The following is a 26,344-nucleotide window of genomic DNA, read 5'->3' on the forward strand; positions in this document are numbered from 1 at the left end:
CTAATTAGTTTTGGTTTGAAGTCTTATTTTGTCAGATATTAAAATGGCTATACCAGCTTGCTTCTTAGGTCTATTTGCTTGGAATATCTTTTTCCTTTCTTTTACCCTGAAGTGAATCAGGCTATCCTTCATGTTAAGTTGTTTTTCTTAGCCAAGCAGTGGTGGCACACTCCTTTAATCCCAGCGCTCACAGAGGCAGGTGGATTCTGTGATTTCGAGGCCAGCCTGATCTACAAGAGCTAGTTCCAGGACAGGCTCCAAAGCTATAGCAAAACCCTATCTCAAAATAAATAAATAAATAAAAAGGATATATTTCTTTTATGCAGCAGGATGGATCCTGTTTCTCATCCATTCTTTTAGTCTGTGTCTTTTTATTGGGGAATTGAGACCATTGATTTTGAGAGCTATCAATGAACAGTATTTGTTGATTCCTGTTACTTTGGGGGGAGGGGGAGTGGAGGGTGGTGGAGGTTGCACTTCCTCTCTTATTTTTTTTATATATTTATTTTCCTAAGAATTTGTTTATTTTTATTTTATTTGCATTGGTGTTTTGCCTGCATGTATGTCTGTCTGAGGGTGTCAGATCTTGGAGTTACAGACAGCTGTTAACTGCCATGTGGGTGGTAGGAATTGAACCTGGGTCCTCTGGAAGAGCAGTCAGCACTCCCAACCACAGAGCCATTTCTCCAGCCCCCTCTTCCTCTCTTTTAATTTGCTGTTTTGCTGGTCTAGGACTATTTATTTCCTGTGTTTTCTTGGGTGTGGTTGACCTCTTTATGTTGGGAGTTTTCATTGTAGTGCCACTTTTAGAGCTGGATTTTTAAATAGTTACTGCTTAAATTTGTTTCTATCCTGGAATATCTTATTTCTTCCATCAATTGTGATTGAAAGTTTTGCTGGGCTGGTGTCTGCAGTGTCTTAGAATCTGTAGCACATCTGTCCAGGCTTTTATATAAGTCTTCATTGAGAAGTCAGGTGTGATTCCTGTAAGTCCGTGTGAGTTTTATCATTGGTCTTTTATCATTGCAGCTTTTAGTATTCTTTGTTCTGTATGTTTAGTGTTTTGATTATTATGTGATGGGGGGACTTTCTTTTCTGTTCTAATCTGTTTGGTGTTCTGTAAGCTTCTTATAGTTATCTCCTTTTTATGTTAGGGAAATGATTTTATTGAAAATATTTTCCAGGCCTTTGGCCCAGGTTTTTTCTTCCTCTATTCCTATTATTCTTAGATTTGTTTTCATAGTGTCCCAGATTTTCTGTTTTTAGGATTTAACATTTTCTTTGATATTTCTTCTATTGTGTCTTTTATGCCTGAGATTCTTCTTTGTCTTGTGTTGGTGAGGCTTGCCTCTGTAGTTCCTGTTCAGGTCCTAAATTTTTCATTTCCAAATTTTCCTCAGTTTCAATTTTCTTTATTGTGTTTCTACTTTCAGGTCTTCAACTGTTTTACTTATTTCTTTTCATAGATTTCTTTTTTTTTAATATTTATTTATTTATTATGGACACACTATTCTGTTTGCATATATGTCTATAGGCCAGAAGGACACCAGACCTCATTACAGATGGTTGTCAGCCACCATGTGGTTGCTGGGAATCGAACTCGGCTCCTTTGGAAGAGCTTGCAATGCTCTTAACCACTGAGCCATCTCTCCAGGCCCATAGATTTCTTTTAAAGACCTCTATCCTATTCATAAAAGCTGTTTTCTTTTTCTTGTGCTTCAGCTATCTGGGAGTACTCAGGGCCTGCTATTGTAGCATCCCTGGGCTCTAGTGAAGACTTACCTTCCTGGCTGTTATTGGTTGTTTTTACACAGGCATCTAAGCATCTGGGTTTGGGAAGATTGTAATTCTAGGTGCTGTTATCTGGTCTTGTACTTTTTGGCTGGGTATTTAGTTCCTTGGTTTCTATTTTCTTCCTGGTTCTTAGGAGTGTGTGGTGACTGTGTTGTCTGATAGGAAATTTTTCTAGGGTCCTGAAAGGTGTGGCAACTAGGGATTTTATGTAAAATATGTTTTTGAATATTAGGAGCTGACAGTTAGGAATGGGGAGGGGCTGGGAACGTTCCACAGGAATGAGGAAAGCGGGGTGTTCCACCAGGGCCTGCTTAGTCCCCTAGGAATGGGGTCTACTTCAAAGCTGGGGGCGAGAGTTGAAGGGATAGATGAAGAAAGAGGTGAAGATCTGCAGTTAGCCTACTTGTTTCCCTGGTCAGAGTGGCTTGTAGATTGGTTCCCAGGGAGTGTCTGCTGGAGTTGGGACTGGAATAAAAGAATGAGTGGAGAAGGGGCTAGGCGGAGAGGATCCTGTGATCTCCTAGAGGAGGGGCTGCAATGGTACTCTGCTGCAGAGCTTGGAATGAGATTGGGGGTTGGACTTGGAGGAGCTGAGGAAGAGGAAGGTGTGCTGTTAGCCTTCCTGATCGTTTGCCTTGTCAGATTGCCCTTGTCTTATTGCCCTAGCTAAGGCTTCAAGTTTTATTTTGTATAGGTATGCAAAGTATGGACAAACTTGTCTTGTTCCTGATTTTAGTGGAATTACCTTCTCTCCATTTCAGTTAATGTTGGCTATGAGTTTACTGCAAACTTCCCTTATTATGTTTAGGTATATTCCTAATATCTCCAGGAATTTTTTTATGAACTGTTGGATTTTGTCAAAGGTCTTTTCTACATCTAATGAGATGATCATATGTTTTCTTCTTTCAGTTTGTTATATGGTAGATAATTTGAGGAATATTGGCATGAATTCTTTGAAAGTCTGGTAGAATTCTGTGCTAAAGCCATCTAACTGTAGGCTTTGTTGGGGGTGCTTAATGACGGCTTCTGTTTCAGTAAATTTTTTTTTATCTCAATTTAACTTTGGTAAGTAGTATGTACAACGAAGTTATCCATTTCTGTTAGATTTTCAAGTTGGTAGAGTACAGGTTTTTAAAGTATGTTCTTATGATTCTCTGAATATCCTCAGTGTCTGTTTTTGTCTTCCCTTTCATTTCTGATTTTGTTAATTTGAATATTCTCTTTCTGACTTTTAGTTAATTTGGATAGTGGTTTGTCATTTTTTTTCAAAAGAATAACTTTTTGTTTTATTGATTCTTTATATTGTTTTTGTTTGTTTCTATTTAATTAATTTCAGCTCTGAGTTGATTATTTCTTGCTATCTACTCCGTTTGGATAAGATTTCTTCTTTTTACTCTAGAGCTTTCAGGTGTGTTGTTAAGTTGGTAGTGTGAGAGCTCTCCAATTTTTTTTATGTAGGCATAGTGCTATGATCTTGCCTGTTAGAACTACTTTCATGGGGGCTGGAGAGATGGCTCAGAGGTTAAGAGCATTGCCTGCTCTTCCAAAGGTCCCCAGTTCAATTCCCGGCAACCATATGATGGCTCACAACCATCTGTAATGAGGTCTGGTGCCCTCTTCTGGCCTGCAGACATACACACAGACAGAATATTGTATATATAATAAATAAACAAATAAATATTAAAAAAAAGAACTACTTTCATTGTCTCTCATAAATGTGTGTTATATTTTCATTCAATTCTAGACACTCTTTCATTTCTTTCTCTCTTTTCTTTGGTTTTTCAAAACAGGGTTTCTCTGTGTAACAGCACTGGCTGTCCTAGAATTTGCTCTGTAGACCAGACTTGCCTTGAACTCACAGAGATCTGCGTGGCTCTGCCTCCTGAGTTCTGGATTTCTTTCTTAATTTCTGTCTTGACCTGTTTTTTGTTGAGTAGTGAGTTGTTGAGTTCCTGTGAGTTTGTAACCTTTCTGTTGTTTCTGTGGTTGACACTTAGCTTTCATCTATGGTGGTCAGATAAGATGTAGGTTGTTATTTCAATTTTGTTGCATCTGTTGAGTCTTGTTTTATGTCCAAGTATATGGTCAGTATTGAAGAAGGTTTTATGTGGTGATGAAAAGAAGGTATATTCTTTTATGTTTGGGTGAAATGTTCTGTAAATATGTTAAGGCCATTTGATTTATAACATCAGTTAGATCTAGTTTTTTTTTTTTTTTTTTTTTGTTTTTGGATTTTCGAGACAGGGTTTCTCTGTAGCTTTTTAGTTCCTGTCCTGGCACTAGCTCTTGTAGACCAGGCTGGCCTCGAACTCACAGAGATCTGCCTGCCTCTGCCTCCCAAGTGCTGGGATTAAAGTGCCCGGCCTTAGATCTAGCATTTCTTTGTTCAGTTTTTGACCAGATGACCTGTCAGATTAATAGTGTTCTACCATCAGTGTGTAGGGTCAATATGTGTTTGTAATAGTGGTTTTTTTTATTAACTTGGGTGCCTGTCTTATTTAAGAGTTTATGTTGCTATGAATAGACACCATAACCATGGCAGCTCTTATAAAAGAAAACATTTAATTTCAGGTGGATGAAAAGTTTTTACGGCCCTGATAAACCTCTCCGCCAATGCAATAATCCTATTCAGACCAAATCAAACTGAATTAGGAAAAGCCCAGGTTTAATGGATGCCAACCCTCCCAGGTGGCCTTCCAGGTCTGCGCGCCGCCCCCCCCCCCCCCCAGGAAGACCAGGAAACCACAGAGAGGGGAAAGGAAGACCAAGAAGACCATGTCTTCATCTCGGTCTCTGGAGGGCAGTTTAAATATCCTGTGAGAGTGGTCTTGACCCTCTCTGGGGAGGTGCCACTGTTTGGCAGCCTTTCTCGGAGGTAGAGTCTGGAATGGAAAGTTTCACCCTAACATTTCAGACTCACCAGACCTATGAATGCCAGGGGCTGGGGTGAAGCCTGGACCCAAACAGTGGCAGCTTACAGTTTCAGACATTTAGTCCATTATCATCATGGTGGGGAGCAAGGCAGCATGCAGGCAGACATGGTACTGGAACTGGAGCTGCTAGAAATTGATATGCAGGCAGCAGGAAGTAGACTGTCTCATTGGGAGTGGCTTGAGCATAGGCTTGAGCAAAGCCCACCTCCACAGTGATACACTTCCTCCAGCAAGACTGTTCCTACTCCAACACAACTATACCTCTTAATAGTGTCACTCCCTTTGGAGGCAATTTTCTTTTAAACCACTACATTGCCCCCTTGTGTTTGGTGCATAGGTGTTAAGAATTGCAGTGTCCTCTTGATGGATTTTTCCTTTGAGTATATAGTGTCCTTCCCTAATTAGTTTTGGTTTGAAGTCTTATTTTGTCAGATATTAAAATGGCTATACCAGCTTGCTTCTTAGGTCTATTTGCTTGGAATATCTTTTTCCTTTCTTTTACCCTGAAGTGAATCAGGCTATCCTTCATGTTAAGTTGTTTTTCTTAGCCAAGCAGTGGTGGCACACTCCTTTAATCCCAGCGCTCACAGAGGCAGGTGGATTCTGTGATTTCGAGGCCAGCCTGATCTACAAGAGCTAGTTCCAGGACAGGCTCCAAAGCTATAGCAAAACCCTATCTCAAAATAAATAAATAAATAAAAAGGATATATTTCTTTTATGCAGCAGGATGGATCCTGTTTCTCATCCATTCTTTTAGTCTGTGTCTTTTTATTGGGGAATTGAGACCATTGATTTTGAGAGCTATCAATGAACAGTATTTGTTGATTCCTGTTACTTTGGGGGGAGGGGGAGTGGAGGGTGGTGGAGGTTGCACTTCCTCTCTTATTTTTTTTATATATTTATTTTCCTAAGAATTTGTTTATTTTTATTTTATTTGCATTGGTGTTTTGCCTGCATGTATGTCTGTCTGAGGGTGTCAGATCTTGGAGTTACAGACAGCTGTTAACTGCCATGTGGGTGGTAGGAATTGAACCTGGGTCCTCTGGAAGAGCAGTCAGCACTCCCAACCACAGAGCCATTTCTCCAGCCCCCTCTTCCTCTCTTTTAATTTGCTGTTTTGCTGGTCTAGGACTATTTATTTCCTGTGTTTTCTTGGGTGTGGTTGACCTCTTTATGTTGGGAGTTTTCATTGTAGTGCCACTTTTAGAGCTGGATTTTTAAATAGTTACTGCTTAAATTTGTTTCTATCCTGGAATATCTTATTTCTTCCATCAATTGTGATTGAAAGTTTTGCTGGGCTGGTGTCTGCAGTGTCTTAGAATCTGTAGCACATCTGTCCAGGCTTTTATATAAGTCTTCATTGAGAAGTCAGGTGTGATTCCTGTAAGTCCGTGTGAGTTTTATCATTGGTCTTTTATCATTGCAGCTTTTAGTATTCTTTGTTCTGTATGTTTAGTGTTTTGATTATTATGTGATGGGGGGACTTTCTTTTCTGTTCTAATCTGTTTGGTGTTCTGTAAGCTTCTTATAGTTATCTCCTTTTTATGTTAGGGAAATGATTTTATTGAAAATATTTTCCAGGCCTTTGGCCCAGGTTTTTTCTTCCTCTATTCCTATTATTCTTAGATTTGTTTTCATAGTGTCCCAGATTTTCTGTTTTTAGGATTTAACATTTTCTTTGATATTTCTTCTATTGTGTCTTTTATGCCTGAGATTCTTCTTTGTCTTGTGTTGGTGAGGCTTGCCTCTGTAGTTCCTGTTCAGGTCCTAAATTTTTCATTTCCAAATTTTCCTCAGTTTCAATTTTCTTTATTGTGTTTCTACTTTCAGGTCTTCAACTGTTTTACTTATTTCTTTTCATAGATTTCTTTTTTTTTAATATTTATTTATTTATTATGGACACACTATTCTGTTTGCATATATGTCTATAGGCCAGAAGGACACCAGACCTCATTACAGATGGTTGTCAGCCACCATGTGGTTGCTGGGAATCGAACTCGGCTCCTTTGGAAGAGCTTGCAATGCTCTTAACCACTGAGCCATCTCTCCAGGCCCATAGATTTCTTTTAAAGACCTCTATCCTATTCATAAAAGCTGTTTTCTTTTTCTTGTGCTTCAGCTATCTGGGAGTACTCAGGGCCTGCTATTGTAGCATCCCTGGGCTCTAGTGAAGACTTACCTTCCTGGCTGTTATTGGTTGTTTTTACACAGGCATCTAAGCATCTGGGTTTGGGAAGATTGTAATTCTAGGTGCTGTTATCTGGTCTTGTACTTTTTGGCTGGGTATTTAGTTCCTTGGTTTCTATTTTCTTCCTGGTTCTTAGGAGTGTGTGGTGACTGTGTTGTCTGATAGGAAATTTTTCTAGGGTCCTGAAAGGTGTGGCAACTAGGGATTTTATGTAAAATATGTTTTTGAATATTAGGAGCTGACAGTTAGGAATGGGGAGGGGCTGGGAACGTTCCACAGGAATGAGGAAAGCGGGGTGTTCCACCAGGGCCTGCTTAGTCCCCTAGGAATGGGGTCTACTTCAAAGCTGGGGGCGAGAGTTGAAGGGATAGATGAAGAAAGAGGTGAAGATCTGCAGTTAGCCTACTTGTTTCCCTGGTCAGAGTGGCTTGTAGATTGGTTCCCAGGGAGTGTCTGCTGGAGTTGGGACTGGAATAAAAGAATGAGTGGAGAAGGGGCTAGGCGGAGAGGATCCTGTGATCTCCTAGAGGAGGGGCTGCAATGGTACTCTGCTGCAGAGCTTGGAATGAGATTGGGGGTTGGACTTGGAGGAGCTGAGGAAGAGGAAGGTGTGCTGTTAGCCTTCCTGATCGTTTGCCTTGTCAGAGGGGGCCGAGGATTACTGGGGAGTGTTTGTAGATTTACTTTCCAGACAGTCTCACTATGTAGTTCTTGCTGGCCTGGAACTCAGTACTAGATCAGGCTGGCCAGTACTCAAGAAATCTGCCTGCCTTTGTCTCCCAAATGCTGAGAATAAAGGTCTGTAATACCTCTGCAAGTGAACTTTACTATTTAAAAGAAAACTTTATTACTCCTTGGCCTCCCTTGTTTTGTGTCGAGTAGGTCAAACATTTTCACTCAGTCCTCCTCCCACCACAGTTTCTACTTTTAAAAAGTTTGTATTGGCTCCCTGGATGCCACTGCTTTTTTTTTTTTAATATGTATTTATTCATTATGTATACAATCTTCTGTCTGCAGGCCAGAAGAGGGCACCAGACCTCATTACAGATGGTTGTGAGCCACCATGTGGTTGCTGGGAATTGAACTCAGGACCTTTGGAAGAGCAGACAATGCTCTTAACCTCTGAGCCATCTCTCCAGTCCCTATTTTTAAATATACAGAGGGAATGAGAAGAACTATTTGATTACTACTGCAACATAGCTTGTAGACTATCACAAACATAGTGATTTAAACCAGCACCCTGTGTTCTCATCCGGTTGTGTAGAGTGGAAGCTTGGGTTCTGTTCTTGGGATCTCACAAGACTGAAGTCAATTAATGGTTTTTACTCTTAAGTTCTTTGAGATAGTTTTCTTCTGTAGCCCAGGATGGCCTTGGACTAGGAATACTCTTGCTTAAGCCTTCTAAGTGAGCAGTCACCACACCTGGGAAGGAACTTTTCAGACTACTTTAGTAGAGCAAAATTTCTAAAGTTTGGGTGAATGCTGCAAGTTTGAGGCCAGCCAGATTTACATAGTGAGTACCAGGCCAGCCAAGGCTGTGTACCTAGTGAGACCCCATTTCAGAAAACAAAACAAAATAAGTAAAGGTTTTTGGAATGACATTAAGATTGAGAAGAAAATGTGGCCATATACCATATATTCCCTGTCCCACCCGTGCATGGCCCTCTACTATAAGCATCCCTACCAGTGTACTTGTTACAGATTGGTACATCTTCATAGTGTACATAGGTTTGTGCTGTCAGTGTTGTCCATTCTGTGACTGTGAAGAATATTCTCTCTCCTGCGGTAGCATCACAAAGTACTTTACCATAAAATTCTCAGTTCTTCACCTCTTCACCTCACCTTTTTTTGTCTCCATATTTTGCCTTTTACAAAACTTGTCTCTTGAATTGTACTTTGTTGTCTGGTTGAACCACAGTTCATTTGTTCACCAAGTACAGGCTGCCTGGGTTGCTCTCAAGTTTGGGCAGTTGTGGATCAAAAGCTTCTATAGATACTATCCGTGCATCTGTTTTATGTGAAGAGATGCTCTCAGCTCCAGTGGGTAAATAAAATACAAAGGAGAGTGAAAGTCTGTATGATGAGGCATATTTAGTTTATAAAAAACCGCCTTAACAGTCTTCAAACATCCCCACACCCACACCCCCTTGCATACACCAATTCCTCGGTAGGAAATCAGCCACTCTTGTCTAGTACCCTCCCTAACCTAGCCTGCTGCAACCCCTAAGCAGGGCAGAACAATAGAATCTAGAGACTTTACTATTATGCTAAATTTAAACTCCTCCCTCTAAGTTTAGAAGCCTCCTCCCCTCTAAAAGGCATTTCCTTTGTTCTTCAGTGTCTGTGGGCTCTTCTGTCCCAGCTTCCTCCTTTGTAGGTGGCCATCCTTACTAAAGTTCTGATCACCTGAAATTGTCTCAGCACTTCTACCAAATCCAAAAAGAAGATTATCTCAAACATCTGCCAGTTGAGAAGTACTGCCTCTCCACATCCTTGAAGGAGCCGCCTGTATGGTCAGTGGTCTGATAATGTCTCAGTGTGTAATACGTGTTTCTCTGAGAGCATGATGTGGATCCTTTTTCATCTGTGTTCATTTTATCTTTTCTAGTGAGGTGTCTTTTAGCTTCTTTGACCCCAATTATATTTACTTAATTGATTTTAGAGTTCTTTGTGCACTTTGGATAACAGTACTGATCAGATAGGTGTATACAAGTGCTTTCTCACCGTCTGTACACTTCCATTCTTCTAATAGTGCCTTTTGCAAAACAAAAAAATTTAAGTTTTTGGATTTTGACAGTGGATCTCTTAAAAGTTGAGACAAGCATGCACCACACCCAGATTAATTTTTATTTTAAGGAAGTCCTTATCAGTTCTTTCTCCTGGGCTCAAAGCCTTTGGCATCTTATCTAAAATACCCCAGGTCATGGAGACTTTTCAGGAGTTTTTTTATGGCTATTTTGAGGGGCGGAGGAAGACTACTTGCAGGAATTGGTTCTTTCCTCCCATCATGTAGGCCCAGGGATCAAGCTCGGGTCCTCAGGTTTGGCAACAAGCAAGCACCTTTACTCCCCAACCCCCACCCCGCGCCCAGCATTCCCCCAGTTTGTAATTATCTAGTGGTTCATTTAAAATATTGTCTTTTCTGTTGTGTTGCCTTGTTGTTTGTCAAAGATCAGTTGAGCACATTGCTGTAAATATTTCTGGACTATCTGCTGTGTCCCATCAGTGTGCTTGTGTGTTCCTGTACCAGTCAGTACTGCTTGCACCACTGTGGTGAATAGTGCCCTTGGGCACCCCTTTTATTACCATGCTGGTTCTTTTTCGGTCTTGTACCTCTTTATACAAACTTTGATTCAGTTTGTGGTAACTATGGGTTTGTCTCATTTGTTGTTTTGTTCTTTTAAGACCAGATCTCACTATGTAGCTCTGACTGATCTGGAGCTCACAGAGGTCCACCAGCCTCTGCCTCCAGAGTGTTAGGATTAAAGGTGTGTACCATCAAATACCCAACCTGGTCTTGTCTCTTTTAATTAAAGGGCTCATTCAGGAAAACTTCCCTTTTGAATGACTCAGATTCAGTTTATTAGATGCCTTAGTTATGACTGCAAAATCTCCTCTGCTGTGTAATATAATTTACAGGAGCCAGTCTCTTTATTCGACACCTTGTTCACAAAAGGAGCGCTACAAGACCTGCGCATCAGGGAGCGCCTGTCTTGGAGGGCATCTTGGAAATCTTCCTACCACAAAAACATCATTGAGCACTTGCTAAAGTCTGGAACACCTTTGAGTAATGGTGTGTTTCAAGATGTCTTTGCATGCTAGGCCAGTGCTCCACCACTGGGCTACTTACTGTTAATCCCACTGATTGGAATAAGATCAGATCCAAATTTGAAGTAAACTTTATTTAATCATATTTTATGTGCATTGGTGTAAAGATGTCAGATTCCCTGGAACTGAGTTACAGACAGATGTGAGCTGCCATTTGGGTGCTGGGAATTGAACCTGGGTCCTCTGGAATGGCAACCATTGAGCCATCTCTCCAGCCCCTTGAAGCAAGCTTTAATTAAATACTGGCTAGGTGGACGCACTCTGGCCAGATCCATACCCAGGATCCTGGGAAATGGCCTCAAGTCACAATTTTACAGCAGTTTAGGAAGGAAAACCCATAATTAATTGTTTTCCCCCATCAAGTCCAATCAGAAGCAAACTACGTCCTCATATATTCCTACCTGTGAATCTAGTACAGATGGGTCAAACTAGCTTGTTATCTCCCATAAACAATAGCATTTCAGGAACTGTCTGTCCTTGAGCAAGGGGCTTGGCAGAAGATCAGAGGTGTAATTTTGGCTCTCACACTACCTCTTCAACCATCTACATTTTATTTAAAGAAGCTAAAACTCAGGAAAATGAAACCATTTGTGTAACTGATGTTTGGTTTGGTCAGGATCTCTCTGTTGGTCTCCAGATTCTGTGGGGTTTTGTTGTTTTAGTTTTTCGAGACAGGGTTTCTCAGTGTAGCTCTGGCGTCCTGGAACTCGCTCTGTATACCAGGTTAACCTCAACTCAGAGCTCTACCTGCCTCTGCCTCTATGCAGGGATTAAAGGGTATGCCACAACCACCCTTCTTTCAACTTCTGTGTTTTATTCTGACAAATGTTGCTTTGTTTGTTTGTTTTGGGTCAGGGTTTCTCTGCAGCCCTGACTGTCCTGGAATTTACCTTGTAGACCAGAAAGACCTTGACCTCCAAGAGATTCAGCTGCCTCCCAAGGTGGGCGCAGTTATTGCCCTGCCCCCCCCCCCAAATATGTATGTCGTATCTGTTAGATTATGCATCTCAATCCTGGATATTCAGTAAATATTTATAAATGAATGGGTCTGTAATAATGAATGTGCTTGCCCAGAACTCTCTGTAATCCACCTGCGTGCTGAGTCCTGGGATTATAAATGTGAGCCACCCCACCCTGGTTTAAATACTTTTTTTTGCCACAGATCAGAAAAGCTACCTACCCATTTCTTGTCTGCTTACTCAAGATCAACTGTGTAGTAGAACTGAGATAAGATGGTAGACCTTTAAAGACAAAGTTCATGTGTTTCCTATATCGTGTCCCATCCCTTCCCCCATCTTTTCCCTCCTCCATCCCCCTTCCCCACTCCCACCCAGTTGATGTTCTAACTTCCTGTGAGTAAGATCTGGGATTCAAGTTCATTATTCTATTATACCAAGTATAATTATTTGATAAATACCAGTTTGTTTGCTTTATAATGAACAGAGTTCTCTATAGTAGGGGGAACTTTATTCTTTCAGTGTGTGAATTTGGATATTGACCAAAAACTATGGTTAATTTAAGACTGTAGTTGATATTAAGCTCTAAGTAGCTTTGGGGCTAGGAGGAAAGTAACAATATTGAACCTTGTTTGAGACAACATTGGTTTTTTTTGTTTTGTTTTTTGTTTTTTTTTTTTTTGGTTTTTCGAGACAGGGTTTCTCTGTGGTTTTGGAGCCTGTCCTGGAACTAGCTCTTGTAGACCAGGCTGGTCTCGAACTCACAGAGATCCTCCTGCCTCTGCCTCCTGAGATTAAAGGTGTGCGCCACCACCGCCTGGCTGAGACAACATAGTTAAATGCCAGTTGCAAGGCCTGTAAGGTGTCTAGATGAGATGAAAGTTTCATGTGCAGATTATTCCTAATATCTTCAATATTTAGCAGTGAGATAGGTTCTCCTGGAGAGAAAGATTTAGAAATGTACAGACTTGTACAAGTTACCCGTTTTTCCTTCTCAAGTGCGTTTCAGACATGCAAATAGGTCAGCATAGATTCACAACAAATACACCATTTATAGTTCAGGTAAGTGTTGGTGACCAAGGAAATACAGAAAACAGTCAGGCTTTTCTTGATCAAACAAGCAGCTCTGTGAAGTGACACAAAAGTATGTGTTGTTACTTGGGTTTTAGTCACAAATCAGACTCTTTTTTTTTTTTAATTTATTTATTTATTAAAGATTTCTGTCTCTTCCCCACAACCACCTCCCACCCCCCCCCCCCCCAATCAAGTCCCCCTTCCTCGTAAGCCCAAAGAGCAATCAGGATTCCCTGCCCTGTGGGAAGTCCAAGGACCACCCACCTCCATCCAGGTCTAGTAAGGTGAGCATCTATACTGCCTAGGCTCCCACAAAGCCATTACGTGCAGTAGAATCAAAAACCCATTGCCGTTGTTCTTGAGTTCTCGGTAGTCCTCATTGTCCGCTATGTTCAGCGAGTCCGGTTTTATCCCAGGTTTTTTCAGACCCAGGCCAGCTGGCCTTGGTGAGTTCTCGATAGAACATCCCCATTGTCTCAGTGTGTGGGTGCACCCCTCGCGGTCCTGAGTTCCATGCTCATACTCTCTCTCCTTCTGCTCCTGATTTGGACCTTGAGATTTCTGTCCGGTGCTCCAATGTGGGTCTCTGACTTTGTCTCCTTTCATTGCCTGATGAAGGTTAATATTCAGGAGGATGCCTATATGTTTTTCTTTGGGTTCTCCTTATTTAGCTTCTCTAGGATCACTAATTATAGGCTCAATGTCCTTTGTTTATGGCTAGAAACTAAATTTGAGTGAGTACATCCCATGTTCCTCTTTTTGGGTCTGGCTTACCTCACTTAGGATAGTGCTTTCTATTTCCACCCATTTGCACGCAAAATTCAAGAAGTCCTTGGTTTTTACTGCTGAGTAGTACTCTAATATGTATATATTCCATTCTTTCTTCATCCATGCTTCCATTGAAGGGCATCTAGGTTGTTTCCAGGTTCTGGCTATTACAAACAATGCTGCTATGAACATAGTAGAGTATATACTTTTGTTGTATGATAAGGCCTCTCTTGGGTATATTCCCAAGAGTGGTATTGCTGGGTCCAGGGGTAAGTTGATCCCGAATTTCCTGAGAAACAGCCACACTGCTTTCCAAAGTGGTTGCACAAGTTTGCATTCCCACCAGCAATGGATGAGTGTACCCCTTTCTCCACAACCTCTCCAGCAAAGGCTATCATTGGTGTTTTTTTTTTTTTAATTATTTATTTATTGTGTATATAATATTCTGTCTGTGTGCATGTCTGCAGGCCAGAAGAGGGCACCAGACCTCTTTAAAGATGGTTGTAAGCCACCATGTGGTTGCTGGGAATTGAACTCAGTACCTTTGGAAGAGCAGGCAATGCTCTTAACCACTGAGCCATCTCTCCAGCCCTCATTGGTGTTTTTTATTTTAGCCATTCTGACAGGTGTAAGATGGTATCTTAAAGTTGTCTTGATTTGCATTTCCCTGATCGCTAAGGAAGTTGAGCATGACCTTAAGTGTCTTTTGGCCATTTGAACTTCTTCTGTTGAGAATTCTCTGTTCAGCTCAGTGCCCCATTTTACAATTGGGTTGATTAGATTTTTCCGGTCTAGTTTCTTGAGTTCTTTATATATTTTGGAGATCAGACCTTTGTCAGTTGCGGGGTTGGTGAAGATCTTCTCCCAGTCAGTGGGTTGCCTTTGTGTCTTAGCAACAGTGTCCTTTGCTTTACAGAAGCTTCTCAGTCTCAGGAGGTCCCATTTATTCAATGTTGCCCTTAATGTCTGTGCTGCTGGGGTTATACGTAGGAAGTGGTCTCCTGTGCCCATGTGTTGTAGGGTACTTCCCACTTTCTCTTCTGTCAGGTTCAGTGTATTCGGACTGATAGTGAGGTCTTTAATACATTTGGACTTGAGTTTTGTGCATGGTGATAGATATGGATCTATTTTCATTCTTCTACAGGTTGACATCTAGTTTTGCCAGCACAATTTGTTGAAGATGCTCTCTGTTTTCCATTGTATACTTTTAGCTCCTTTATCGAAAATCAGGTGTTCATAGGTTTGTGGGTTAATGTCAGGGTCTTCTATTCGACTCCATTGGTCGACTTCTCTGTTTTTATGCCAATACCAAGCTGTTTTCAATACTGTAGCTCTGTAGTAGAGTTTGAAGTCAGGGATGGTAATGCCTCCAGACGATCCTTCGTTGTATAAGATTGTTTTGGCTATCCTGGGTTTTTTGTTTTTCCATATAAAGTTGATTATTATCTTCTCCAGATCTGTGAAGAATTTTGATGGGATTTTGATGGGGATTGCATTGAATCTATAGATTGCTTTTGGTAGAATTGCCATTTTTACTATGTTGATCCTCCCAATCCAAGAGCAAGGGAGATCCTTCCATTTTCTGGTGTCCTCTTCAATTTCTTTCTTCAAAGACTTAAAGTTCTTGTCAAATAGATCTTTCACTTCCTTGGTCAGAGTTACCCCAAGATATTTTATGCTATTTGTGGCTATCGTGGAAGGTGATGCTTCTCTGATTTCCCTCTCTGTTTCCTTATCCTTAGTGTATAGGAAGGCAACTGATTTTTTGGAGTTGATCTTGTATCCTACCACATTACTAAAGGTGTTTATCAGCTGTAGGAGTTCTTTGGTAGAGTTTTTGGGGTCACTTATGTATACTATCATATCATCTGCAAATAACGAGAGCTTAACTTCTTTTCCAATACGAATCCCCTTGATCCCCTTATGTTGTCTTATTGCTATTGCTAGAACTTCAAGCACTATATTGAAGAGGTATGGAGAGAGTGGACTTCCTTGTCGTGTTCCTGATGTTAGTGGGATGGCTTTGAGTTTTTCTCCGTTTAATTTAATGTTAGCTGTCAGCTTTTTGTAAATAGCTTTTATTATATTTAGGTATGACCCTTGTATCCCTAATCTCTCCAAGACCTTTATCATAAAGGGGTGTTGGATTTTGTCGAATGCTTTTTCAGCATCTAATGAAATGATCATATGTTTTTTTTCTTTCAGTTTATTTATATGGTGGATTACATTGATAGATTTGCGTATGTTGAACCAGCCCTGCATCTCTGGAATGAAGCCTATTTGATCATCATGGATAATTTTTCTAATGTGTTCTTGGATCCGGTTTGCCAGTATTTTATTGAGAATTTTTGTGTCGATATTTATGAGTGAGATAGGCCTGTAATTCTCTTTCTTGGTTGGGTCTTTGTGTGGTTTTGGTATCAGGGTGACTGTAGCTTCATAAAAGGAATTTGGCAATGACTCTTCTGTTTCTATATTGTAAAATACATTAAGGAGTATAGGTATTAGCTCTTCTTGGAAGTTCTGGTAGAATTCTGCATTGAAACCATCTGGTCCTGGGCTTTTTTTGGGAAGGGAGATTTTTGATAACAGTTTCTAGTTCTTCACAACTAACAGGTCTATTTAGATCGTTCACCTGGTCTTGGTTTAGCTTTGGTATATGGTACTTATCTAAAAAAATGTCCATTTCTTTTGCATTTTCCAGTTTTGTGGCATATAGGCTTTTGTAGTAAGATCTAATGATTCTCTGAATTTCCTCTGTGTCTGTGGTCATGTCCCCTTTTTCATTTCTGATCTTATTTATTTGCATGTTCTCTCTCTCTGTCGTTTAATTAGTTTGGATAGGGGTTTGTCGATCTTGTTGATTTTCTCCAAGAACCAACTTCTTGTTTCATTGATTCTTTGGACTGTTTTCTGTGTTTCTATTTTGTTGATATCCGTCCTCAGTTTAATTATTTCCAGTCTTGTATTCCTCCTGGGCACGTCTGCTTCTTTTTTTTCTAAAGCTTTCAGGTGTGCTGTTAAGTCCCCGATGTATGCTTTCTCCATTTTCTTTAAGTGGGCACTTAGTGCTATGAACTTTCCTCGTAGCACTGCTTTCATAGTGTCCTCTAGGTTTGAGTATGTTGTCTCTTTATTTTCATTACTTTCTTGAATTCTTCCTTGACCCAGGTGTGGTTCAGTAGTTGACTGTTCAGTTTCCATGAGTTTGTCGGCTTTTTGGGGGTAGCATTGTTGTTGCCTTCTAACTTTAATCCGTGGTGATCTGATAAGACGCAGGTGGACACTGATATTTTTTTGTATCTGTGGAGGTTTCCTTTGTTTCCGAGTATGTGGTCAATTTTCGAGAAGGTTCCATGAGCTGCAGAGAAGAAGGTATATTCTTTCCTATTTGGGTGGAATGTTCTATAGATGTCTGTTAAGTCCATTTGCTTCATTACCTCCAATAATTCTCTTAATTCTCTATTAGGTTTCTGTCTGATTGACCTGTCCCTTGGAGAGAGAGGTGTGTTGAAGTCTCCTACTACTAGTGTGTGTGGTTTGATGTCTGCCTTGAGTTTTAGTAATAATTCTTTTACAAAAGTGGGTGCTTTTATATTAGGGGCGTAGATATTCAGGATTGACACGTCCTCCTGATGAATTGTTCCTGTTATGAGTATAAAGTGTCCATCTCGATCTCTTCTGATTGATTTTAGTTTGAAGTCAGTTTTGTTAGAAATTAATATGGCCACACCTGCTTTTTTCTTAGGACCATTTGCTTGAAAGACTTTTTCCCAACCCTTTACTCTGAGTAGATGCCTGTCTTTGTGGTTGAGATGTGTTTCTTGCAAACAGCAGAATGTTGGATCCTGTTTTCGTATCCAATCTCTTAGCCTGTGCCTTTTTATAGGTGAATTGATACCATTAATATTAAGTGATATTAATGACCAGTGGTTGTTAACTCCGGTTATTCTTATTGTTTTTGGTAGTAGAGTTTGTGTGTCTCCCTTCTTTGAATTGTGCTGGTGAAGGGTCGCTAGATGCCTCAGTTATTGTAGGCAGTGTTGGCAATGTTGGATTCCTTGGGTTGCGATATTCCTTCTGTTACTTTCTGTAGGGCTGGATTTGTGGCTATGTATTGTTTAAATTTGTTCTTATCCTGGAATGTTTTGTTTTCTCCATTGATAGTAAACAATAGCTTGGCTGGGTATAGTAGTTTGGGTTTGCATCCATGGTCTCTTAGCTTCTGCAGTACTTCTATCCAGGACCTTCTGGCTTTCATGGTTTCCATCGAGAAGTCAGGTGTAAGTCTGATCAGTTTACCTTTATAAGTTACTTGGCCTTTTTCCTTTGCAGCTCTTAATATTCTTTCTTTAACCTGTATATTTTGTGTTTTGATTATTATATGGCGAGGGGATTTTTTTTTTTTTTGATCCAGTCTGTTTGGTGTTCTGTATGCTTCTTGAATATTCAAAGGAATATCTTTCTTTATGTTGGGAAAGTTTTCTTCCATAATTTTGTTAAAAATATTTTGTGGGCCTTTGAGCTGTGACTCTTCTCCTTCTTCTATTCCTATTATTCTTAGGTTTGGTTTTTTTATTTTGTCCCACATTTCCTGAATGTTTTGTGATGAGAATTTTTTGGCTTTGCTGTTTTCTTTGATCAGTGCGTTTATTTTCTCTATGGTGTCCTCAGAATCTGAGATTCTTTCTTCTATTTCTTGTATTCTATTGATTATGCTTGTTTCTGTAGGCTCTGCTTGTTGACCTAGATTTTCCAGATCCAGCTGATCCTCAGTTTGTGTTTTCTTCCTTGCTTCCATTTCAGTTTTCAATTCTTGAACTGTTTCCATTACCTGTTTGATCATATTTTCTTGGTTTCTCCGGGTATCATGTACGTATTTACTCATTTCTTCAAACTTTTGGTTATACTTCTCATCCGTTTCTATAAGGCCATTTTTCACATGTTGTTTAAGGGACTCTATTGCTTTCATGAAGTCAATTTTTTCCACTTCTGTGTTACGGTGTTGAAGTCTTCTGTTGTCAGATCATTGGGTTCTAGTGTTTTCATGTTGTTTTTCAGATTATTGGGTGAATTCTTGCCTTGGTGCCTGCCCATCTCCTCCTATCGATGCTATCTAATGGGTCTTTTAAAACCAGATTAGGTTTTCCTGCTGGCCAGTTGTTCCTCTTACAAAACGCTCTGTTTCCTGGCTCCTGCCTGGTGCCAAGATCCCTCTCACCCCTCAGAAGGGTCTTCAGGAACAGGACCCGGCTCCTCCTTTGTCAGGGACCTCGCCAACCAAAGGCCTACCTCTTTGATTTAATTGTAGTGGGGTAATCTGCTCTCGGTGTTGTGCGCAGGTCTCTGCCGCCTGTGTCTGCTGCCGCGCAGGTCCCTGCCGGCTGTGGAGGTATCAGTCTGCGCTGTCCACCTGCGCAGTCCCCAAATCAGACTCTTAAGGCAAACAAGTTGCCAGTGGCTTTGTATTGTTGGGTTGTATCCTTTATACTAACTATATAAGAACACAAAGACCTCTTAGGATTATCAGCTTTTGAAACATTTAGATAAAGAAAGTGAGAGGGTTTTATCTGTGTATTTTTTTTCCCTGTTCTTTGGTTTGGCTTTTTGTTGTGGTAGTGGTTGTTTTTTTGAGATATTTTGTTGAGAAAAGACACTTTGAAAACATCTTCATTAGGATACCCTTACAGGGTGATACTGCTCCATTTTCTGTGAGGAATCTTTGCTGTCTCTTTGACCCATGGTAGCCACTCTGCACAGTAGTCCTTATGGGGCTAACACTACCCACTCAGTCGTGACCTTCAGCAAATCTCTGTTTCTGTTTGCTGTTTTTCATCCACAAATGGGAGATTTGGATAGATATTTAATGTCCATTTCCAGGTAAGAATATTCAACAGTATAACCCTCACTGGAGAGTTATAAAATATGAGAAGGAATCTCGTATTTACCTTGCTGAACTGACTTGAATACAGATTTTGTTCTGAAAAATCATAGAATATAACTCTTGGGGCTGAAGAATATAGAAAATATATTACTTGTGTCCTAATCATCTTTTGCCCTATTCTGTTTTCTTTGTGGCACTAGCCAAAAAAGAAGAACATGTCTGCCTACCAGGTGTTCTGTAAAGAGTACCGGATAACCATTGTGGCTGACCATCCAGGTATAGGTAAGAACCTTTCCAAGCTTTGGGTTTTGTTCTGTTTTGTTTTTACTTTCTACTCTCTGAATCAGTGCATTTAATTAATTGGCTTATCATGCAGCATTAGAGTACAAATTTAAGTGGGCTTGGGCTGTTCGTTCCTGCAACCCCAAGGAGGCTGAGGGGGGCTGTGCTACAGAATAAGCCCCTGTCTCAAACAGATTGTAATTCCTCAGGTCTGCAAATACTTTATCTCACTCTGCCTACAAAAGAGTTTCCAGAGATTGATGATGTCAGGGGTCTTCAGATGCCTCCGCTTCATTTTTAATGTATGAGTGCTCTGTCTGCATGTATGCCTGCATTCCAGAAGACGGCATCAGATTCCATGATGATTGTGAGCCACCATGTGGTTTGCTGGGAATTGAACTCAGGACCTGGAAGAACAGGCAGTGCCATCTCTCCAGATCCTTCTTATTGAGGGGTGTGTGTGCGTGTGTGTGTGTGTGCGTGTGCGTGTGCGTGTGCGTGTGTGTGTGTGTGTGTGTGTATGCATGACAGTGGAGGTTAGAGGACAACTTGTAGGAGTCAGTTCTCCCTGACATGTTTTCCCTCCCAATGATTAAACTTAGGTTCATCAAGCTTAGAGGTGAGTGCCTTTATCCTCAGAGCCATTTTATTGGTCTCGTCTTTGTTTTTGAGGCAGGGTCTCTCACTTAACCTAGAACTCATCTATTCTGCTAGGCCATATGGGTAGTGGGCTCCAGAGTTCCTCATGTTTCTACAGTGCTGAGATTCTATGTACACTGCTACACCTGGTTTTTACATGAGTTCTGAGGAATCTAAATTCAGGTCCTCGTGGTTATATGGCAAGCACTCTGTCCATAGAGCCATAGTCCCAGTGTATATTTCCTAACCAATGAAAGAGGGAAATGTGCTGGGTGGTGGTGGCACACACTTTTCATGTCAGTGCTCTTTTTCTTTTTTTCTGTTTTGTTTGGGGTTATTTTTTGTTTGTTTGATTGATTAATTTTTATTTTATTTTATTTTTTTTTTTGAGACAGGGTTTCTCTGTTTAGCTCTGGCTGTCCTGGAACTAGCTCTTGTAGACCAGGCTGGCCTCAAACTCACAGAGATCCACCTGCCTCTGCCTCCTGAGTGCTGGGATTAAAGGCTTGTGTCACCACCGCCCAGGAAACCCCCCTCCCTTTTTTTTAAGGTATAAATTAAACAGATATAGGATCCAGGCCCATGTCTGAAATCCCTGGGTTTGGGGGAGAGGGGGCTAATCTAAAAAGATCACAGGTTTCAGACCAACCTGGGCAGTTATAGCAAGGTCTTGTCTCAAAAGAAACAAACAACAACAACAAAAAAAACCCAATGCATCAATGCACATAAGTATGCAAAATATGCTTTTTATTTCCAAGAGTGTAGGCCTTGAGCTCCCTTGCATGTATTTTGTAGTGTTGGTGCTTGTCTCTATGTTAGCACTTAGTGAGGTGAGCAGACACTACCCTGACCTTACACAAGTCATGTTATGTCTCTGTCTCATTGGGCTTATATATAAAGTGGTTGTCCACGCCACAAAGGTGCTGTGGAAAAGTAGACATTGCCAGGCATGGTGGAGCACACCTTTAATCCCAGCTCTTGGGAAGCAGGGGCAGGAGGGTCTCTGAATTTGAGGTCAGCCTGGTCCACAAAATGAGTTCCAGGATGGAACTACACAGAGGACTACACAGAGAAATCCTGTCTTTGGGGGAAAAAAGAAAAAGAACTCTGCTCCACCAAACCCTTTTCCAGTTTCTACTTCCCCAATCTTCTGTTTTCTTACAGTGCTTTTTTTTGTTTGTTTGTTTTGTTTTGTTTTAACTCTTTTGTATCAGATTTTGGGGAACTTAGTAAAAAACTGGCCGAAGTATGGAAGCAGTTGCCAGAAAAAGACAAACTGGTAAGTCTGTTTTCTTGCCTAGTTTTCATTGATTTTGCCTGCCAGCCACACAATGTAAATGGAGGTGGTACTTTCATTTCCTGACTGCACGGTCCCAAATAATCACACAGAAACTTATATTAATTACAAACTCTTTGGCCTGTAGTTCAGGCTTATCACTAACTAGCACTTACATTTAAATTAACCCATTTCTCTTAACCTATGTATATTGCCGCGTGGCCTTGGCTTTTACTGGTCTGCTGTCATGTTGATTCTTGGGTGCTGCTCACCTCTTTCTCCACTCTGCCCCTCCTCATCCATGTCTTCAGTTTGATTGTTCAACCTAACCCTACCTTGCCTGGCTATTGGTCAAACAGCTTTTATTATTTACCAATGGGAACAATACATATTTACAATGTACAGAAGCATCCCATTGCAACACAACACTGAGAATAGAGAGAAAGAAGCCATAGAAGGGGCTAGCAGAGGACATGGTCACTGTTGAGTCAGGCTTTTTCTACTGCTGTCTACTTTTCCCCAAAAACCATGTTTAAGTAAAACAAAAAGTTGATAAAAATATTTTTAAAAAATCTAAAGTCACAGCACCCTACTGCAAATGCCAATTGGCCATGGTCTTGGGACTGAGGATCCTCACCCTCTAAATAAGAAAAGCATGGGATTCCCTTAGCCAGATTCTGGGACTCCATTCTCATTAGCCATTAGCAATGTATTCTCTTATCAAGAAGCTAATAAGACTTCTGGGTATGGTGGCTCATGCCTGTAATCTCAGCACTTAGCATGAAAGTTGTGGGTTCAAAGCCAGCTTGGGCTATACAACAAGTCTGGTTTTTTTCTTTTAAAGGAAAATAAAAGAGCCACTAAGACAATGATAGCACATCTAAATCACTTGTAGTTGCATCCCGTCTTTGGTACAAAGGTAGTGTGGGAGCTAGAATTGCAATTCTTCCTTTAAAGAATGACTTTTTTAGATGATACAGCTCTTTTCCACCCAGATTATTCTTGATAGCTTGCTGTTTTCCACTGCCAGGCAGGTTAGAGGAAGTGGTTAGCCACGTGGTCATTATACTGAGCCAGGTGTTTGCTGTGACCTGCGTTTAACCTTAGAGTATTCTAACGGTACTGCCACTTGCTGCTTAGCGCTACAGAGTGGATGTTTAGAGGCCTGCATTTAAGATACTGACTTATCAGCTTGAACCCACTTGAGTGACCTAAGATCCTAAGTTACTGTTCTCTCTCCAACTTCTCCCAGCTTTTTGCTCCCTTTCTGCTTCCTCTTTTGCCTTTCTTTTTAAATTTTGTGTGGCTAATCTGTTGCAGATCTGGAAGCAAAAGGCTCAATATCTGCAGCACAAACAGAACAAAGCCGAAGCCACGACTGTGAAGAGAAAAGTGTCCAGTGCGGAAGGTTCCGGGAAAGTCAGAGGTACAGTCACTTCTCTCTTCTGCTTTGAACGGATTTTCTCTAATGCCCTGTGAATTCTGCTTCTTTGCTAGGAAGTTGGGAGAGCAAACAGCTTATAATAGAAGTAAGCCTTGACAGGCTGCATAAAAGAAGTATAAATTTAGAAACTGTAAGAAGTCAGAGACTTTGCTGTAAAGACCCAGAAAGTAAGTCAGGGCAGGGGCCTTCTGCCTGCATGTAATCCAGCAAGCAGGAGAGTGACAAATTCAAAGCTATAGCCTGAGCTACATAGCAAATTGTAGACTAGTCTGGACCACACTGAAACCCTGTCTTTAAAAAAATATAAAGGGTCTGAATGCATTCCCAGTCATACCTGCAGTTTTGTTTGTTTATTTGCTTGTTTTTCTTGCAACGCTTTAAATGTATGCAACTAGGGGCTGGAGAGGTGGTTCAGCAGTTAAAAGCACTAGCTACTCTTGCAAAGGACTAGGGTTCAAACCCCAGCCTCAACCTTGCTCACAGCTGACTATAACTCCAGTTCCTCTTCTGACCTCTGGGCACTGCACACATGTAGGTACATAGACCTCCATGTTAGGCAAACACTCCATACACATAAAATAAAATGTAAATAAAACATTTTTAAACAAAACTATTCTTATCTCAAGGATCGCACAAAACTAACCAAGTAGCCAGACAGTGGTAGTGCACGCCTTTAATCCCAGCACTGGGAGGCAGAAGCAGGTGGATCTCTGTGAGTTTAAGACGTTCTGAAATCCCAGCACTTGGGAGGCAGAGGCGTGCGGATCTCTGGGAGTTCGAGGCCAGCCTGGTCTACAAGAGCTAGTTCCAGGACAGGCCCCAAAACTACAGAGGAACCCTGTCTCAAAAAAAAAAACCAAAAAAAAAAAGACCATTTTGACCTGCTGTGCGAGTTCCAGGACAGGCTCCAAAGCTGCACAGTGAAACCCTGTCTTGAAACAAACAAACAAAAGAAGTCAAGCTAATTTTAGCTCACAAACATAAGTTAATTAATGCTTTGTATAGTTTGTTTTTTTTTTTTAATATTTATTTATTATGTATACACTGCTGTCTGCATGCATGCCAGCACACCAGAAGAGGGCATCGGCTCTCATTATAGATGGTTGTGAGCCACCATGTGGCTGCTGGAAATTGAACTCAGGACATCTAGAAGAGTAGCCAATGCTCTTAACCTCTGAGCCATCTTCGGCTTCCATCTGGTATAGTTTTTTAAGGCAGAAAATTATCATATTTTTTTTTTTGTGTGTGATGTTGAAGGCAATAGACAAATTTTTATCCCTCTGTTCTCAGCTTCTTCTGTGGGAGTACTGTCACCCCAAAAGAAGTCCCCACCCACCACAATGCTTTTGCCAGCCTCACCAGCCAAAGCCCCTGAAACAGAGCCCATTGATGTTGCTGCTCATCTCCAGTTGTTGGGAGAGTCCCTCAGCCTCATTGGACACCGCCTGCAGGAGACAGAGGTAAGCACAGTACTCACTAGCAGGATTCCTGTGTCCTATGTCATTTAGATCCATTTGTTCATTTAGTGAACAACTACTTTATGCAAAACTGTGTCAAGTACCTATGGTATAGTGAAAAGCTGTCTAAAGATTCAGAGTCTGACTGTTGGCTCTCAGAGTTATATCATTATACCATTCTTTATAAACAGCACTAAGAGAAGTCAAGATACCCTGTAGCTGGGTTTTAGTCTTTTTTTTTTTTTTTTTTTTTTTTTTTTGGATTTTTCGAGACAGGGTTTCTCTGTAGCTTTTGGTTCCTGTCCTGGAACTAGCTCTTGTAGACCAGGCTGGCCTCGAACTCACAGAGATCTGCCTGCCTCCGCCTCTGTGCTGGGATTAAAGGCGTGCGCCACCACCGCCCGGCTCTGAAAAGTTCAGTGGAAGAACTGGAGAGATGTCTCTGTAGTTAAGAACACTGGTTGCTCTTTCCAAAGACCAGGATTCAAATCCCAGCACCCACAAGTATCTCACAACTGCTTACAACTCTAGTTCTGGGAAATCTTGAGCCCTCTTCTGGCCTCCTTAGACACTGTATGCATGTGGTGCATAGACATACATATGGGTAAAACACCCATACATATAAAATAATTTCTTTTAAAAAATTAAGTGGAAGCCACACATGGCAGCACAGCCTAATAATCCCAGAATTTGGGAGGCTGAAGCAGGAGAATTGTTGCAAGTTCAAGATCACCCTAGACCACAGACTGAAATCCTGTCTCAAAAAAATGAGCCCAAGTGAATTAAAATGCAGTGGAAAAAATAGTGGACACCCTGGTACCTTCTAAGAGCTGGGATTGTTTTAATGCAGTTTCTGCAATTCTGAATGATCAGACAAGATTATACAGGGATAAGAAGAGTTCCCATCATGCTCTGAAAATCCCAGTATTCAGGAGCCAGAAGCAGGAAGATAATAAGAAGTTATAGCATGAGAAAGAAAGGGTCCTAGGAAAAAGTTCACAGGGCTCGACCTTATACAAAGACCTACAGGCAGGTAAGGAATGCTGAGAGCAGAATAAATAGTCTTCCCCGGGGAAGAGCACACCAATTGATTATCCAATACCAAATGGTCAGCCTGAAAGCATATATCCAAGTAACATTGTAGAGGCTGTGCAGGTTGTATTTATGTGTTTTGGAGAAAAATACACACATGACATCCGCACATGTGTAACAACAGTTAATGATAAAAGAGCAAAGAGGGGAATGTGGGAGGGTTTGGTGGAAGGAAAGGAAAGGGGGAAATGATGTAATTATATTACAATCTCAAAAGAATGAAAGGAGCTGTGCACTCACCTTTAATCCCAGAACTCAGGAGGCAGAGACATGCAGATTCCTGTGAATTTGAAGCCAGTCTGCTGTACACAGTGAGTTCCAGGACACCCAGAGCTACATAGAGAGACCTTGTCTCAAAAAATGAAAAAAGAGAAAGGGGCTGGAATAACAGCAGTGCAGAAATATAAAAGCTAATGACTAGTTTTTATGCAAATGTTAAATTATCATTCAAAGCTCCAGGAGTTGAATCTATATCTGAGTTCTTTGGCTAGTTTCTAAAAATTCAACAGGTAGTGAAAGAATATGGGCCTTCTCATACATGCTCAAATACCCAAGTAGGTAAAAAAATATTTCCAATAAAATTTATCATTATTGAATTTTCACATTTAACTATTATATTTTCTAAAAAGTTGAGAGTAAAACGGTCTTAAGCACCATTCATTGTCCAAATTTTCCAAAATACTTTTTGTTTGGAAATGTTTTCTAAGACAGGGTTTTTCTTTGTAACAG

At 40.8% G+C, this 26,344-nt stretch overlaps 1 protein-coding gene across 4 annotated transcripts in view; it reads left to right on the plus strand.

Moving 5' to 3' along the window:
• The window catches only part of Hmgxb4 (HMG-box containing 4), a 55,473-nt gene that overhangs the window by 24,339 nt on the left and 4,790 nt on the right, over positions 1-26,344 (plus strand). For all 4 annotated transcript variants that reach the window (XM_041663507.1, XM_041663508.1, XM_041663509.1 and 1 more), the window contains 4 exons: positions 19,626-19,707; positions 21,561-21,625; positions 22,943-23,048; positions 24,357-24,526. In XM_041663507.1, coding sequence (XP_041519441.1) covers positions 19,626-19,707; positions 21,561-21,625; positions 22,943-23,048; positions 24,357-24,526 — 423 coding nt within the window. The remainder of the gene's footprint in view (positions 1-19,625; positions 19,708-21,560; positions 21,626-22,942; positions 23,049-24,356; positions 24,527-26,344) is intronic.

The sequence above is a fragment of the Microtus oregoni genome, unplaced genomic scaffold (assembly GCF_018167655.1).
Source record: "Microtus oregoni isolate MIOR12 unplaced genomic scaffold, Mior012 000014F_ref0000157, whole genome shotgun sequence".
Classification (NCBI taxonomy): domain Eukaryota; kingdom Metazoa; phylum Chordata; class Mammalia; order Rodentia; family Cricetidae; genus Microtus; species Microtus oregoni.